Source organism: Miscanthus floridulus, chromosome 7 (genome assembly GCF_019320115.1).
Source record: "Miscanthus floridulus cultivar M001 chromosome 7, ASM1932011v1, whole genome shotgun sequence".
Lineage (NCBI taxonomy): Eukaryota > Viridiplantae > Streptophyta > Magnoliopsida > Poales > Poaceae > Miscanthus > Miscanthus floridulus.
In genome coordinates, this window is record NC_089586.1 from 128,753,832 (window position 1) to 128,771,450 (window position 17,619).

Genomic DNA, 17,619 nt, shown 5'->3' on the forward strand with positions numbered 1-17,619 from the left:
ACTGTATTTCATCAATTTTCATATGTATGTATGTACATTCTGTGTAGCGTACACCAGAAACTGGAAACAGCACGGACCATGCATGAGAAAGTGTACCAAAGGCAAAGGGATCTGAAAGCTACACACTCACCACACCACGGACTGATGCAGATGTAACCAGCAGCATACCTGTTGGTACGCACCAAACACTAGCCACATCACAGGTCCATGCTCACGGGAAAATAAGGACTAGAGAGTAGTCAGGGAACCTGGTATATATCAATGCATTGCTGGTGTCTGCTTCGGTTGAGGATCAGTCAGTGTATAAATATACAGTGAAACAGCTTGCACTGGAGACACCTTCCCTTCCCAACGCAAGCTCTTCCAAAAATCAATGGCATGCCCTTTGCCGCTTGCGTCTCAGCGCCGCAAGCAGCAAGGCAACGAATATGCGGGCAACGTAAGTAGCCTCCCCTATAGATACACAAAGAAGAAGAAACGAAGAACAAAAGGAGCAAAACGAGAGAGCTTTTTTTTTTTGGTTGGGTCCCTTTTTCCTGAACAAGCTTTTCTTCACTTGCAGCAAAACTTCACTTGCCGTTAACTTATTCCCTTTCCTACTGACTGTATCTTCCACCACTTTACATTACCGAGTATGCACGGACCACCTCCACGATGGGAGCCCGGCAGAGCGGGCACTTGCCACCGCTGCGCACCAGCTCATTTGCACATTTCGAGCAAGTACACATGTGCCCACACCTGCCATCGTGTCACCCGAAAGGTTTAAAACATTACAAATCACAAATCACACATACACCATCTTGTGCACAAGGAACCTGAAATGCGATGCGGAGTACCCACCTGTACAGTAGAGAATCGATTTGCGTATCACAGCATACACAGCAGGTTCCTTTCCTCACTTGATTCCATTTTGATCCATCTTCAGACAGATCCATCGAGAATCCTGCCAAACACAAGCAACCAACCAGTTCAATAAGACCAAGCATACTTGCACAATGAATGGAAACCCGAAAAAAAAGGGGTACAGAAAACAAGCAGACCTCAATTGATGGTAACAGTCACTAGGAAATAAATAAAAACTTGCTGAGCAAATAATGAAAAGAAGTTTCAGGTTTGGTGCAAACCATTGTTCATATTAGATATAGAAACAGTACTGCAATCATGATGTTATAAGAAAAAGAAATGTCCAACCTTCAGGTCCTGCAAATCGATTCAAGGCAGCTGACACTTCTTGTCTCACAGAACGCTGCAACTCCAGCTGCATGTCCATGCACGCTTCCAACATCCTCTGCATGCTGCTCATCCCTTGCTGAAGTCTACCCATATCAGCTCTTAAATCATTAATAGCATCCCATTCCTGCAAGAATACAAAACCAAATGAATCCTCAGATGTAATTTTTTTAACATAAATAACACAAGATATTCAAGCAAATTTAAATCCATGGCATGACCGCAAATATGATCCCATTTTTTATTTTGACTCAGCACACTAGTAGAAATTTTTTTCCCCTTTCTATACAAAAGCTCCATCATTGAATGAGAAGATAACGCACAGGATCTGCATGTACCCTGTGTCTGCTGCTCCAGTTGTTATGACGCAGTTCTCTGTGCCATAATGGTTGTCGCGGTGGCAAAGGTGGAGGAGGGATAACAAGGGCAGGTCTATTGACAGGAGCCTGGAATTGCCGAGTTTCAGGGTTCCTTTCTTGTTCCTGATTTGCATTTGGTGCATTTGAAGCGGGCATGGCTGCATCAAGATTCCAGTTGAGGGGACCATGACCACGCCGTTGAACATATGACCTTATTAATCGCTCCAAACTTTCACCAAAACCATTACTAAGAAGATTGGACACACTTCGCCTGGCAATTCAAAACATGAAATACCTTGAGAATAAATTAGATGGAAAATAAAGACATTTAGAGAAATACCCACTGAAGGTAGAAAATACCTGCTAAGTAATTCTCTAAGTTCCATGCTGTACACATTGTCATCGTCAGGTGGGATAAACCTATTTTCGGTCCTAGGAATGGGGCCTGTATCAAGTGCGGAATCTTGGTAATCATCTTGCCAGTTCTCCATGGTACCATGAGACTCGTCATCATGCCATCCATCATGCTCTTCTTGTAGATGACCATGCTCCCTGTCATCATCCTCCACAGTTTCACTGTGTAAGTCTTCTGCATTATCTTCCCAAGTTCTGTCAGCACCTTCATCAATCTCACTGGGCCACCTATCAAGCCTGCCATCCAAAGATGACTGCCAGAATCCCGTGTCATCGGTCTCATCTTGCCGCATGTTATCACCTTGAGTTAGAGACTCTTGCATCACAGCCATGCCATCCAAAGGTATACTTGGTGAGTGTGCCTCGGCACGATCTGCACCCATTTCTTGTAAATCCACATTCTCCAGCAATGTTTGGGCGGTATCCTCACTATCAGTAAAAGCCACATCAGCCCCTTGCTGAGATTCATCATTACCTAGTAATCTAACACTCTCAGCCACAGAAGCATCAGATTGGCTAACATCTTGACTACTTGCAACACTCTCTGATCTGAAAAAGGTACAATAAATTACCTTTTATTAATTGGAACAGTGTCAGGGAAATAAACTTACATACAGTATCGCATAACAAGAGCTCTAATTGATAAGGACTTGGCATAGAACACAAGCATCGAGAGATGTAAATTGCACTGTTGTGAGCAATCTTAACAGGCAAACATCCATTGAGTTTTTTTTGGTATCAGCTCATGTGAACCTTGATACCACACGTAAAATAAACTCTGAAACACAGTGGTGGCAAAAAGTACTGCCTCTCTTTCATGTTATTTGGATTCAGTTTTTTTAGCACTCAAGATGCACGTCGATATTGTGTAGAAACTACCATGTTGGCCAATATATCATTAATTATAGCAAAAACCTCTTGACATTTACATTTTAAAGTTACTAAAATCATTTTTATATTTAACTTAAAAATAAACTATATACTACAGAGACTTTGAGCTCTCAGTTTGGCATTTGCATCTGTCAGTCCATAATCTCTCCCCTAGCATGTACACTTATCAAGCCTGCCAGCAGTACAACAAGACCCATACCATATATTTATATTAGTCCTCTAGTCTTGCGAAATAGATAGTAGAAGTCACAACTCACAAGAACATAAACACCGATAGTAATCTCTGTCGCTGATACCCTTTCTCTTCTTTTAACCGCTCTGGAACAAATAATATTTATGTATTGCTTTTTAAAAAAAATATATAAAATCCCTCCAGTCACAGAAAAAGTTCACCAGTGGGGTGCAGCAGTCAATCATTTCTAACTTTGACCAATTCTATATATCTTTGTATCAAGGATCAGCAACAAGGACATGTCAAGTAATCAAGAGATGCTATCCTAGTATAAATATACTATTTCTTGGGTGCCATAAAAATTAAAGCAATGACACTTGTTGTAGAACTTTAGATGCAGCAAGGTATAAGGAATAACATTGGCAATGAAGGAACTGGAAGAACAGAATAAAATACATGGAACTGATGCATCAGAACTGGGACTGGTAGCAATAAAAGATACGTTATCCCTTATTTTCATGAGTCAATCACTTGTACATCAAAAACATATTGCATGAAAATGATCAATAGCTCCACTTGTAAAAGAGAGACCCATACCATCATTTAATGCTATCGGTACTCTGAATAAGAGGAAGAGGATTCTCTTCAGCAGCAAACTAGGGTAACTAAAACAGCACAAGAGATATAGCTTGAGTGCTTGACGAGTGGGTGTAGTAAGAACAAGATAGTTGGTATCACCATCAAACTACACTAAGACATGCAGAGGCTGGACTCAGGGACAAAAGGTTCCGGAGTATGCTAGTCAATATCATCAATACAGTTTGCAGTAGCATTTAAAGCCTATTTGGTTGGTGAATAGTCTATAACGTATAGAACAAGAATGACCTGCCATCAGAAGGACCGTATAATTAGCAACAGTGGCACCTGAAACCTAGCCTACGGTTTTGCTTTAGAGAACTAACAACACAACAACCGTAGTGTCGGTGTTTCGAGTTGCCACCAACAAGTAAATTTCTAATATTGCGCGTATGGCTCGGATGGTGTGCTAAGAGAACACGAGGTTTATACTGGTTCGGGCAGAATGTCCCTACGTCCAGTTCGTTGTTGTTGCTCGTGTTATTAGCACTGAAAGTTCGTAGTAGGGGTTACAAACAGTCGAGAGAGGGACAGGTCCCAAGTCTCTGGGAAGAAGAGCGAACAGGTGCCGAGGGCTCGGTCGCTTCTCTAATGTGTGCTTGTGTGTTCTAATCGATTCGGGGTTCGAGTCCGAATCGGTGTGATATGTTGCGATGTGCTCGATTCGAGTCGAGTTCTGTCCAATGCCCCCTAATGGGACGCCCTGCTTTTCCTTTTATAGGCCAAGAGAAAGCACAGGTTAGAGTGGAGGAAGAGAAGAGAACGAGAGGAAGAAGTCCTTCAGGGTCGCCGGGTCCTTCATCTCCTCTATGCGGGTCCCGCTAACCCTATAAACATCAACAGGGACAACTTCTCGTCGCGGCCCTGTCCGTCACTGGCGCCATGTGCAGGCGTCGTCTGCCGGTCATGGCGCTCCACTCCGTCCTGGCAGACGGTCATGGCGCCCGTCAGTGTTCGTACGGGGGTTAAGCACAACAGCACCGGTATGCCCGACGCTGTTCCTGACGTGAATCCACAGGTATGGCCCGTCACGGCCACGGGTTATATCGGGGCGTGCCGGTCACCTCCCTGGTGTCAGAGCTTTGACCCAGGCCCATACGCTTGGACCTGGAGTGGTTGGCGGCGGTATGGGTCTCCGTCGGGCGAGACGGAGTCCCCCGGCCTCTGGGTCGGGCGAGGCGGAGTTCCTCCACAGAGGCCGGGCGAACCGGAGCGCAAACCCAAGGCTCGTGCGAAGCGGAACCCGCGGCCTCGGTGTCGGGCGAGGAGGAGCCCGCGGCCTCGGTGTCGGGCGAGGCGGACCCACCCTCAGGGGTCGGGCGAGGCGCAGGCCGCGGCCTCGGTGTCGGACGGAGCCACCCTCAGGTGTCGGGCAAGGCGGAGCCCGCGGCCTCGGTGTCGGGCGAGTTTGCACACCTGGGGGTCGGTCAGGAGCTATAGTCGCGCTCTTGACTGCTCGGACGAATCAATGTTGATGGTTATTAGCTCTTCATTTTCGGGTACCCTAGTATTGATCCCCAACAGTAGCCCCTGAGCCTGTGGAGGAGTAGAATACTCCTTCGGAGGCTTTTCCGAACAGAAGGACTCTGAAGGCCTCGGCCTTCTTTTGTTGCCCACGGCATGTCCCGGGGACGGTGATTCCCTCTCGTCGAGGTCGGACCCTTCGCGGGTATGGCCGTGAAATTTTGGGGGGTTTGAAAAGGTCTTTCCTGAATTTCGACCCCCGCGGGGGTCCGTCGTTCTGTGACCGCGCGTCCGATCTCCTTGCGAGTCAACTTTCCTCGAGCCCCCGCGTGTAGCGGGGGTCCGGTCGAAGGTCGACTCGCCTTTGTGATTATCACTCCGTCAATAATGGTTTCCGCAACCGGAGGGGTGAGCCGTGCCCTGATTTTCATCTATGGACGAACCATGGTGCTCGGTGAGTTGTTAGCTGGTTAGTTCGAGTGGGATCCCGGCATCCCGTTCGCGGGGATCCGGCTAGGGTCCGCTTGGTGACCGACTTTAGATTCTCAGCGGTCAATCCATATAGTTCTCGGGTCCGTTCGACCGGTCCCGAGGGCTCACTGCCTTTCTTCAGGGAAAAACCATGGATCGTACCCGGCCGAGACTCGATCGTGGGCCAGGATGCCCGTGGCGCTCGTGCGCCTGGGTACTGGCCGCTTGCGGGCCCATCCCTTTCCATCCCTTACTCCAAGGGCGCCCGGAGCGGTTGTCGAACCCGTTGATGGGCCAACCTTCGAACTCCTGGGCCCAGACGGGCCGTAGAGGTGTTTTTTTTATCCATACTCCTCTTACTTGTGACGAGTCGTGGCCCATCCGGAGAGACGAAACGTCCAACAAGTTTTCCAAGGGAACGGACAGAGATTACGTGCGCACTTCCCACGGCGAGATGTTGTGGCTGATCGTGGCAGGCGCGGGGATCCTGGCGGGCGGTTGGTTTCCTCGCACCCGTCGCCCCTATAAAACCAAAGGGTTCGCCCCCCGAGTTCCATACCTTGCATCCTTGCCTCCGCAGCAACAACCGCCGCCACCAATCGCCTAGGGTTCCCCGTTTCCGCATCCCCGCCCCCGTCGAGCCCGCATCCAACCGTCCCCACCTCCAATGGATCCGTGGTGCCGCTCTGACATCACCTTCCAGCGCATGGAGGGCCTCGTCCGTCGTGGTCTTCTTCGCGCGCGGACCTCGACCGAGGAGTGGCTGCTGCCTGGCGAGGAGGATCTGCCGTCGCCGCCCGACGGCGATGTGGTGTCGTTCGCCCACTTCCATGAGCGTGGGTTCGCGACCCCCGCCCATAGATTTCTTCGGGGGCTGCTGCACTACTACAAGATCGAGCTGCAGCACCTCAATCCCAACGGGATCCAACACATGGCGGCGTTCGTCGCCTTGTGCGAGGGATTCCTAGGGATCAGGCTCCACTTCGATCTGTGGAGGTACTTCTTTGCCGTCACCCTCTAGAAGAGGGAGAAGAGCGGCAGGCAGGAACTGCACATGCCGATGGGGTGCGCCGGCATCCAACTTCGGAACAACCGAGTCGGCGAGTACCCGCCGATGCGGCTGTCAACGTCCAACAAGGGGTGGCAATCGCAGTGGTTCTACCTCAAGAACGACGCCGTCGCCCCTCTGCCGGAGTTCATCGGCCGCCTGATCGAAGAGTCTCCGGAGTCGTGGAGGAAGTGGGGCGTTCCGAAGGACAAGAAGAAGATCCGGGGCCACATCGCCGCCATCCAAATCATGAAGGAGAGCGGCCTGAAGGGGTCGGGCATCATCGGGGGCTACCACGCAAGGAGGGTGGTGTCGTTGATGATGTGCGCGCTTCCGCTGTACGCGATGGCGCCCGAGGCGTTATTCGACGGAACGACGCTTGCCGAGGGAGCGCTCCCCCACTCCGAAGTCGCGCAACGCATTAAGGAGGCGATGGAGCCTTCGCGGGACGACGCGGGCGCCCCCCTCGACTTCGTCTACCCGGTACCAGGACATCCTCCGATGTGGCCGGAACCAGGCCATGTCGTCTTCGTAAGTTTTCCCTCCTCATATCTCCTCTTCAATTGATTTCCCGACCCCTTGATACTAACTTTGAGAGGGACGGGACCAACTGAGGGACCTCATCTTCACGGATCACACGGCGCCATTGCCGAGGGATTCGTCCGTGAGGGCGGCGAATCGCGCCGAGGGCGAGCGGCTAAGGAAGGCGAAGGAGGACAAAAGGAAGACGAAGCAGCGAAAGCTGTAGGCGTGGGAGCGAAGGGAGGACACGGACAGCGACGGTGATGATGATGATGGAGACGGCGACGAGGTAGTCGACCACATCAAGTGGGACGACCTGGAGAACGAGGATGTGCTGATAGGTATCGGTTCGTCCTTGGAGGAGTCAGGACCCTTCCCGTTCCACGGATGGGAGGGCACGTCCAGGGAGCCGGCGGAGACGGGCCGTACCGCCGGCCTGCCCCAGGAGACAACAGGGGCGGGCGGCTCTGCCACCGCGCCCGAGGTGCCAGCGGAGGTGGGTGGCTCCGCCGTCGCGCCCCAAGATCCAAGGGGAGCGAGCCCCTCTGCCCAAGAGCAGGGGGCGGGCTCGAAACGGCCTCACCCTGACGAGGCGGAGCAGAGGTCGAAGGGGTCGCCCCCCAAACGTATCCGCCAACCGACGGTGCTGAGGTGAGTCATCAGCTCCTCTGTTTCTCTGTTTTGGTCGGATTTCATCGTGACTTATGCTTCTCGTCTCTTGCAGCGTCGGGAGACAGCGTAATCCTTTGGCGCCGGCGCCAAAGAAGAGCGTCGCCCTTCAAGCGAGGCGGCAGCCGTCGGCTGGCGTCGCGCCCGTTTCGGGCGGGAGCGGTGCCAGCGTGACTGCGTCGACGGCCGGTCAGGCGCCACCCACGGTGGTGCCCGTGCCCTTGGCGGGACGGGCGGACGCGGGGGCTCAAGGGACGCCATCGGGGGTCGCGGAGCAGTCGGCAATGGCGGCGATACCGCTGCCAACGATGGGGCGGACAGGGCTACCGACCGCGCTCGTGGCGCCGACCGTGGCGGGCGCGACGCAGCCGGTTAGGACTCCACCGACGCAAGCGGAGATGGCGGCGACTGTGACAGGCGGGTCGCAGCTGGGCCCAGGTGACGGCGTCTGGCGTGGGCCGGACGGAGGGGGACACGGCCGAGGGGTCCCCGGAGGTCGCGGTGCTCGGAGAGGAGTCAACGTCCGTACCGCTGACCTTTTCCGTCGCCGGAGGGAGTGTCCCGGCGGGGACGTCACGGCGAGGAGGGTCGGCGACGATCGGAGCCGGCGGGGAGCCATCCCTGGCCCTGGCGCCGGTGGGCAGTGACTCGCCTGCGTGGAGCAAGCCCTTGCTCCGGTGGGCGAGTCCGGAGGATCCGACGTCGACGCTCTTCACTCTCGACGACGACGCAGAGAGCATGGAGCGGGAGAGCCTCGACGTGGGGATCGCGTCCATGCTCGAAGCCCTGGACCACGCCCGAGGTGCCTTGCACGACGTTGTCGTTCCCTCCGGCCGGGTATTTGCTTGACCCTGGTTCTCGCCCTTTTCTTTCTTTATATATTTTTTGTATTCTGACCATCGTCTCCTTTCAGTCCCTTATCGCTCGCAACCGGGGTAAGTCTCGGTTCCTTCGTGAGCAGAAGGGAACCTGGGACCACGTCGTCGAGGAGGCGCGGCTGCGCGGGGAAGTGACCGCTCAGCTTGTTGCCGCCCAGCAAAGGGTGGCTGAGCTGACACCCCTTGCCGAGGAGGCGTACAGTCTTCGGTCGCGGGCGGCCGAGGCACGTCGGCATGCTGACGAGGCCGAGAGGGCGTTCGAGGCCCTGTCGGCGAGATCGCGGAGGGACGACGAGGAGGCCGCCGAGGTCAGGAAGGAGCGGGACGAGCTGCACCAAAAGGACGCCGAGGATGATAGCCGCGGCTAACTCCCTCTCTCGGGTCGTCGCGGATACGTTTGCGGGCGTCGAGGGCGTCGCGTGCGTCACGGTTGCGGCCGAGACGCTCATGCACCGGGACCGCGGTGCGCTGCCTGCCGCCTTGTGGCACCTGGTGGACTGGCGCGTCATTGCCGGGTCGCTCTGAGGGCGTGCGCTGGCTGGCGTCGAGCTCGCGTCGCCGAGATAGCGAGCTCTCGGCCTGCTGCGCCGCTGCACGCTCGAGCAGCGTGCGAATCTCGCGGTGGGCCCGACGATCCTCGGGCGTTGCGGGCCCCGGAAGCCCACAGAGCAAGACTGCCGCAGCAGCGATGTTCTGGCTCGCCCGGGCGAAGTGTGGGAGGGCTTCATCGTCCGCAATGATCCTCTGGTTCACGTCGCGGGCCATGGCGCGCGCGCCCACTGTCTCCTTGGCGGTCGATCTCCCGATCGAGCTCCGCGTGTTCCTACTCGAGCTGGAGTCGTGCTTCCTCGAGCTCTAGGTGTCGGGCCTTCAGCTGCTCCACCCGCAGGCGGGGTGGGGCCCCTATCTCCCCCTCGACCTCGTCGTCGAGGTCGTTCGTCAGGGCAGCCTCCTCTTCGTGGATGCTTTCGACGTGTCCCTCAGGGGTACCTGTCATGAAACACTCACGAGAGGGGTGATGGCTCCCCCTGCTAGAGTCAGAGCTGGAGGACGACTCCGATTCTCCCGCGAGAAGGTCGTGGAAAGACTCCGCGACATATTCGATCGCCTCCACGAACTCGTCGTTCGTGGGGGACGGAGGCGTGCGTCATGCCACAAGGTGGCCATCGGTCTCTGCGGCGTTGCGGAGACCGAACAGGAGCACTGTCGGGGCGCTCCGGATGAGGTATTCCGGAGAGAGCGGCTCCCCTCCGGCAAGCTGCGCCGTGACGTTAGCGAACGAGAAGGTGAGGTGGCGCAGGTCTTCCCGGGACGGTCGGGGTCCCAGGAAGCCGTCGAGCTAGCGCTCCAACCACCCGTAGTCGAAGTCGAAGAGCTGGTTGCTCCCGGGGGCGCGGGCCTCCAGTGCGTGCAGCTGCAGCTCCTCAAGCGCCTCGGCGATCGCGTCAAGGCCGGCGGAGTGGAGAGGTCGGACGGCGGCGGGAGCCATCGCCAATTCTCCCTCCATCGTGACGATAAAGTCTAGATCCCCGAAGGGCACGTGCGCGCCCGGGACCCAGCTGACGTTGCGATTAGCTATCCGACACCTGGTGTGGATGTCGAGACGCGCAAAAGGCCCCTACCAGACGCGCTAATTGTCGGTGTTTTGAGTTGCCACCAACAAGTAAATTTCTAATATTGCGCGTCTATCTCGGGTGGTGTGCTAAGAGGACACGAGGTTTATACTGGTTCGGGCAAAATATCCCTACGTCCAGTTCGTTGTTGCTACTCGTGTTACTAGCACTAAAAGTTCGTAGTAGGGGTTACAAATAGTTGAGAGAGGGACAAGTCCCAAGTCTCTGGGAAGAGGAGCGAACGGGCGTCGAGGGCTCGGTCGCTTCTCTACTGTATGCTTGTGTGTTCTAATCGATTCGGGGTTCGAATCCGAATCGGTGTGATGTGTTGCGATGTGCTCGATTCGAGTCGAGTTCTGTCCGATGCCCCCTAATGGGACGCCCTGCTTTTCCTTTTATAGGCCAAGGGAAAGCACGGGTTACAGTGAAGAAAGAGAAGAGAACGAGAGGAAGAAGTCCTTCAGGATCGCCGGGTCCTTCTTCTCCTCTGTGGGTCCCGCCGACCCTGTAGACGCCAACAGGGACAGCTTCTCGTCGCGGCCCTATCCGTCACTGGCGCCATGTGCAGGCGTCGTCTGCCGGTCATGGCGCTCCACTCCGTCCTGGCAGACGTCGTGGTGAACCGACGCACCCGTCAGTGTTCGTACGGGGGTTAGGCAGAACAGCACCGGTACGCCCAACGCTGTTCCTGATGTGAATCCCCAGGTATGGCCCGTCACGGCCACGGGTTATATCGGGACGTGTCGGTCACCTCCCTGGTGTCAGAGCTTTGATCCAGGCCCATACGCTTGGACCTGGAGTGGTTGGCGGTGGTATGAGTCTCCGTCGGGCGACACGGAGTCCCCCGGCCTCGTGGTCGGGCGAGGCGGAGTTCCTCCCCAGAGGCCAGGCGAGGCGGAGCCGAAACCCAAGGCTCGGGTGAGGCAGAACCCGCGGCCTTGGTGGCGGGCGAGGCAGAGCCACCCTCAGGGGTCGGGCGAGGCGGAGCCCGCAACCTCGGTGTCGGGCAAGGCGGAGCCACCCTCAGGGGTTGGGCGAGACGGAGCCCCCGTCTCGGTGTCGGGCGAGGCGGAGCCAGCCCTAAGGGGTCGGGCGAGGCAGAGCCCGCGACCTCGGTGTCGGGCGGAGCCACCCTCAGGGGTCGGGCGAGGCGAAGCCCGCGACCTCGGTGTCGGGCGAGGCGGAGCCAGCCCTCAGGGGTCGGGCGAGGCGGAGCCCGCGGCCTCGGTGTCGAGCGAGGCGGAGTCCGCGACCTTTGTGTCGAGCAAGGCGGAGCCATCCTCAGGGGTCGGGCGAGGCGGAGCCCGCGGCCTCGGTGTCGGGCAAGGCGGAGCCACCCTCAGGGGTCGGGCGAAGCGGAGTTTGCGCACCTGGGGGTCGGGCGAAGCGGTAGTCGCGCTCTTGACTGCTCGGACGAATCAATGTTGATGGTTATTAGCTCCTCCTCTTCGGGTACCCTAGTATTGGTCCCCGACACGTAGTAAAAGGCTTCTGGTTCATTTTAGAAGTAATTTTAGTGGCATTGGCGCCACTAAGAAACTATGCACAGATTGCATGATGGAATAACTTGATAAACTTGGACACAGTTAAACACCGTAGGTATTTGTAATGGTTTCAATGTCTAGGCACTGCCTGTCCAACAAAAAAAAGGCATCTCCAATCTATTTTACCACGCCCACACTGTAGTATTTGGCAATGCCACGGACAGATTACTGTAAAACAATACTCTCAGTTGGCTTGCAAGTGTATTCCCCTAATTTCAGACTTATCTTTTTACCAACAAACAATGAAACAAACAATTCCTGATCCTTTCTAGACTTTTAGCACAAATATGGTGTATTACCATCAAAGAATTGCTTCTAGGAACAGCAACAGTACTTATGATACTAAAGATCCTTGAGAGACATGGGATAAAGCATGAGTTAATGAGGCTCAGAAAATCAAACAAGACGCTGTGTTTTTACCCTGGTAAAACACTTTTGCCGCTGAAGATAAGGAAAACAAGGCAAACGAGCAATGTGCTAGTGGACTAAGGAATGTGTTGTCTAGAGACACCCCCAGGATGTCAAGGGACCACAAACACAAATGAGGCTGTACAACTGGGTCCTAGGCTATACTATAATAATGGAAGGGAGTGGGAAATAGCAACCATTCTCGCTTCCAAACCTCATACATCAGAATTATCAAAGTAACATAAATAATGCAGTGATTTCTCCCCAACATTCTATGGTACAGAAGGGGTGGAAATGATGTGATTGAACTATCCAGCCAAGAGTTCCATTAGCACTGAAAGTGTATGGAGGAACATACTTGTAATGACATAGTAGATTATAGAATCATCAAAATATATAGGTCCTATTACCATAGAGATTTGTATTGTATAATCGAAAGGGATGCTAACCTCAAGGCGGGCATACGATGGCTCTGCCTCAGCTGCCCGAGCTCCCTCGCTGCCACAGATGGTGGTCGCTCCTCTTCAAGCGCCCCATTCCTCAAGAACCTCCCCCTAAGCAGTCCCTGTGATGAAAGCCACAGATTTCACAAACCGGCACGCATGGCATCACAAGTAAGTGGTTCGTGCAATGCAATGCCGCGAGGTTCCCACCTGGATGCGGTTGCGGCTGCGGCGAGGGAACTCCGACACGACATGGTACCCTGATATTCCCTGCAGTTCGCGCTGACGCTCCCTGGTCATCCGGCTGATGACATCCAATCGTGCCTGCCGGCCTCGTAGCCGAGGAGGCTCCCCTCGCCTGTCCCTGTCGGCGCCGGCGGCAGGCTCGTCCCTGCGCGCGCCCCCACGGGAGTCGCGCGGCTGGCTGGCCATCTGCACCCACTCCCTCACGAGCCTGACCCTCTGCCTCTCCGTCTCGCCGAGCCACTCCCCGGTGGCGGTGGCGGCGGCGGTTGGACCGTCGGCGGTGTCCGTGAGGCGTCGCGCGATCTGGCGCACGCGCTCGCGGTCACGGTCGGCGTTGTCCGGGGAGGACTCGCGGTCGAAGGGGTGGGCGTGGGCTGCGTCGGCGCGGCGGTGCTCGAGCTCGCGCCACATCTGCAGGAGCGAGGAGGGCGCGGCGGGGGAGGGCGCCTGCGGGCGCGGCGGCGGCGGCGCGGCGGGCGAGGAGAGGAGGAAGGAGGATGGGTCGAGGGTGGAGACCGGGTGGAGGCGCGCGAGCGCGAGGAGCTCGGTCTCGCGGTTGCGGCGCTCGACCTCGCGCTCCATGGAGGAGAGCACCTCCTCGGCCTGGCGCGCGACCCAGCGGCTGAGAAGGCGCGACTCCCGCCTCCGCCTGCGCGCCGCCGACGACTCGGCCTCGTCGTCGGGCTCATGGTCCGCGGCGCCTCCCCCCGCCGCGGCGGAGCAGGAGGAGGAGGAGGACGGGGGCGGCGAGAAGCAGCCGCCGAGGTGGTCGCAGACGAGGTCCTCGAGGTCGCGGCGGAAGTCGGCGGCGGCGCCCATGCGGTGGTGGTGGTGGTACTCGTCCTGTCTGTCGCAATATATAGATAGATTGACGGGGTGCCCTAACCCTAACGCGAGGAGCAGGGATTGGTCGGGAGATGGCTAATGCGGAGGCGACGGGGTGGGGATTAGGGCGGGGCTGGGGCCGCGGCGAGGAGGCGGCATTCGCGAGCGATTGGAGGTTGGATTGCGAGCCAGAGCCGGAGCGGCGGCCACAGCCAGCCTCGGGGAAGGGGTTGGATTGGGTGGGGACGACGAGGACGGAAGGAAGGGGGAGGGAGGTGGAGACGCAACTCACGGAGGAAAGGAGAGAGAGGAGCAAGGTGGAAGGAAGACGAAGAACAAAAGGCCGCGATTTATTCTTTTAATTCTTTTTTGGTTGTTGCAAAATTGGTTTGGGCCGCGTATCTCTTTCACTCACGCGTATTTGCACCTGTATATCTACTAGTATATGGTATCTATTCATACATAGTGCATAAATATATTTGATTTGAATTTTGGACAAAATATAGCGAAATTTTGTTTGACTGATGCCACGGCGCTGTGAAGTTTAGCACGCGTATGAAATGGGGGGTTGCGCCGCTAGTGCAGAGCCAACGGATTTGAGGAGAAACGGAGCGGAACGGAAGTGGATGGAGTTTCCGTCATGGCGGGGCCCACTCGGACACGTGGAATTGTCTGTTTCTTCCGGACAATCTCCTGGTAGTGCTAGTAGCCCGCAACGGATGAGTCTCGCCGACTCGCCCTCTTTGAGTGCAATAATGATAATCCAAGTATTCTATATTATATTCAACGTGTTCGGCTTGGTTTGTCTTGACTTATTCTTTTTCACAGAATACTATTGAATTAGCCAAAATTAGTTAAAACAAACTAGTACACAATACTTTTGTGTACCAGCCGAACGAGCCTATTACCCTATTTCATAATTTTTGAAATTTTATGTGTTAGATTACTCTTAGAATTTGCTTGTTTGGATTGGATTACGAGATTCTGAGACTTTTCTATCAGATTCTTAAAATCCACTACATCCAAGTGGTGATTTAAGTTCTCTTTGGCAAAACTCTTACAAGTGCTTCTTGGTTGGCTTATAAGCTCTACCAATGACTTTTAAAACCAAAACCAAATCAAAAACAGTGAAGTCAAATTAGTTTTGAGCCTAGAAGCTCAAGCCACCAAAACGTAGCTATGGCTTCTTTGTTTTGGAGAACTCCAGACCCTACCAAAAGGGATCTTTTTCTAAGTCTCTTGTGCACAAAAAATTCTGGAGCTTTTTTTTGTCTCTCTGGGAAAAGAAAGAACAATATGGAGCTTTTCCTAATGCTAATCTTGCTTGAGATGCTTAACCTAGCTCAACAGACGTACGGTTAAGTGCAACAGGGCCGGCTGGGTACGGTTCTCCCATTCTCTCAAACTCATTCATAACCCGGAGCCACACCAAGGCAAGGAAATATCTGAACTATTTTAAATAGTTAGCTTAATACCAAACCACACATAGGAATCCTAATTCTTAAGTGAGGAGGAACAACTAGTAAATAAGGGAGGTTACCACTTAGCAGCAGCCACAGAAAAGAGGATCCAAAGCTGTTCTCTTACTCTTAGGCTGTGTTTGGCATAGTTTCTAGGGGCTCCGGCTCCTCCGTGAAAAACACTGTATCAGTACTGTAACACGGAGCCGTTTTGGATTTCGAGGCAGAAAATGAACGGAGAAGAGGAGGAGCCGGTGGAGACACGATTTCGAGCTTCTCCGGCTCCGTGCTACAGTGTGGAGATGTCTGGGTTTTAGGCATCGTACGTCACAACTTGCTCGGAAACTTCTAAATTTTTTACCACAGCCTCTACATGCGATGACACGACACCTCGACAAGTTTCGTGATTTTCGAACTTCGTTTGCATTTTATATAATTAAAAAACACTTTTTTAACAAGTTGGTGGTCATGTTTCGTGAAACAGATGTTCGAAATTTCACGAATGTCCTTGCACACGGCCTCAAAATACACTCAAAAACATGAATACCATTTTTTGAATCGCTAAATTCTAATATTTCATGCACCTGCAGTTCAAATTTACTTTTTCGAGAAAAATTCAAGTAAACATTAAAAAATTAAAAAAATATATCAAAAAGTCATAGAAAAGTTCCAAATTAGAACATGTGCTTCAAGGTACTGTATAAATGCCACAGAAAAAATTTGAAAGAAAAAAAAACTTTGCCGAGTGTCGAAATTGGCACTCGGCAAAGGAACCTCTTTGCCGAGTGTGAGGCTTGCAGCACTCGGCAAAGAATATTCAGAATTTTTTTTCATCTTTCGGATTAAAAGAACCCCTGAATTTCTTTGCCGAGTGCCCGCATCTCAGCACTCGGCAAAGGGCCGCCCCACTTAACCCTAGCGGGCCAGCCGGCCCGCTCCCACTCTCCCTCTCACAGCCGCGCGCCCCGGCCCCGCCCCGTCGCCGCGGACCACCAGCGCCGCCGGACCTCCGTCGCGGCCGGCCCACGCCCGGGTCTGCCCTCCCCGGCTGGTGGTGCGTCGCCCCGCCGCCGCCCGACCTCCCCGCAGCCGGCCCTGCCCCGGCCCCGCTCCGCCGTCGTGGACCACCGGTGCCGCCGGACCTCCGCCGCGGCCGGCCCACGCCCGGGTCTGCCCTCCCCGGTCGGTGGTGCGCCGCCCTGCCGCCGCCCGACCTCCATCGCAGCCGGCCCCGCCCCGGCCCCGCTCCGCCGCCGGACACGGACCCGCCGGTGGTGCCCTGCCCCGGCTGCCCCCTGGCCCTGAACCACCAGAGTGGAGGAGAGGAGGAGCAGGGGAGTAGAGGAGAGAAGGGAGGTGGAGGAGAGAAGGGAGAAGGAAGAAGGAGAAGGGAGGAGGAAGGAGAAGGGAGGAGGAGGAGCCTCGACCGCCGGCCACGCCCCTCGCCGTTCATCCTCGCCGTCGTCCCCGCCCCTCGCTAGAGACGAAGGTGACCCCGACACCACGTCGCCCGACTCCACCGCCACCCAAGGTATAAAGCCCCCCGGTTGTCGGCCTTCATGCCTTATATGTCATTGATGGCCTTCGTGTCGTATGTGGATGTGTGGGCCTTCGTGCCGTACGTGGATGTGTGGGCCTTCGTGCCGTATATATGTTGTCGGCCATCGTGCTGGCTTTTTTCTTATAGGTTTTGGAAACCTCCCCGTACAGGGGAGGTTCTGCCGAAATTTTTAACTTATAGTATTATAATTCTTCTTTTGCAGAGCAGGACCTGTCGGAGGGGACCCGGAGTACGTAGGCGACCACGATCGTCTTTGTCGGCGCTACGGTCCTACCTGCACAGCGTCGCCTCGCCACTGCCCCGCTAGCCTAACTCCACCGCTACCCTAGGTATAAATAACCTCTCTTCCTTATCGTTGTCGTAGATCGGTGTAACCCAGTTAGGCGTCTCTCGTTCGAAACAGATACAGTTGGAGGTATGCGGATCTTCGCATATCTACGACCGTATCTATTTCAGATTGTCCACCTTTTTGGACAGCCCGTGGATACGTAGATGGGGTAGTTTCTATGTTCTGCTTTGATCCGAGACAGAGTTTTGGCACCACCTCCCTGTTGTTCTCCGGATACACACTCTCCCTTCCAGGACGTGTATTGGGAGAACAGCGGGGAGGTGCTGCAAAAATTCTATCTCAGATCGGAGTAGAGCATGTAAACTAACCTCATCTACGCATCCGCGGTGGGATTAGGACATATCCTCACCCATTAGACAATAGGCATGCCGTTCAGATTCAATTGGTGGTTATATTACTCGCTCATGTATATGCTA

General features: G+C 54.7%; 2 protein-coding genes across 3 annotated transcripts; one reads left to right on the top strand and one right to left on the bottom strand.

Annotated features, from left to right (window-relative positions):
- Positions 1–236: 236 nt before the first annotated feature.
- LOC136467931 (uncharacterized) lies at positions 237–14,141 on the bottom strand. 2 transcript variants are annotated; one of them, XM_066466746.1, is made up of 7 exons: positions 12,973–14,141; positions 12,769–12,884; positions 1,950–2,552; positions 1,554–1,860; positions 1,192–1,357; positions 841–943; positions 237–738 (listed from the first exon to the last, which is right to left on the bottom strand). In XM_066466746.1, exons 1-7 carry the CDS (start codon positions 13,825–13,827, stop codon positions 621–623), a joined length of 2,268 nt encoding a protein of 755 aa, XP_066322843.1. In that variant the 5' UTR covers positions 13,828–14,141; the 3' UTR covers positions 237–620. The 2 variants fall into 2 exon arrangements, with proteins under 2 accessions (XP_066322843.1, XP_066322844.1); XM_066466747.1 differs by having other exon boundaries at positions 1,569–1,860; positions 12,973–14,140.
- LOC136466265 (uncharacterized) lies at positions 13,926–16,774 on the top strand. Its single transcript, XM_066464666.1, has 2 exons — positions 13,926–14,008; positions 16,180–16,774. The coding sequence occupies exons 1-2, from the start codon at positions 13,926–13,928 to the stop codon at positions 16,772–16,774; spliced, it is 678 nt and encodes a 225-aa protein (XP_066320763.1).
- The last annotated feature ends 845 nt before the right edge of the window (positions 16,775–17,619 follow it).

What these genes read in the sequence shown, in the direction of transcription:
- LOC136466265 (XM_066464666.1), top strand. Translation starts at nt 13,926, where the DNA reads ATGGCTAATGCGGAGGCGACGGGGTGGGGATTAGGGCGGGGCTGGGGC. An exon ending in GCATTCGCGAGCGATTGGAG is followed by an intron (nt 14,009 to 16,179) that starts GTTGGATTGCGA and finishes CCCGCATCTCAG; the next exon opens with CACTCGGCAAAGGGCCGCCC.
- LOC136467931 (XM_066466746.1), bottom strand. Translation starts at nt 13,827, where the DNA reads ATGGGCGCCGCCGCCGACTTCCGCCGCGACCTCGAGGACCTCGTCTGC. An exon ending in CTTAGAGAATTACTTAGCAG is followed by an intron (nt 1,861 to 1,949) that starts GTATTTTCTACC and finishes TTGAATTGCCAG; the next exon opens with GCGAAGTGTGTCCAATCTTC. An exon ending in ATCGATTCTCTACTGTACAG is followed by an intron (nt 739 to 840) that starts GTGGGTACTCCG and finishes ACACGATGGCAG; the next exon opens with GTGTGGGCACATGTGTACTT.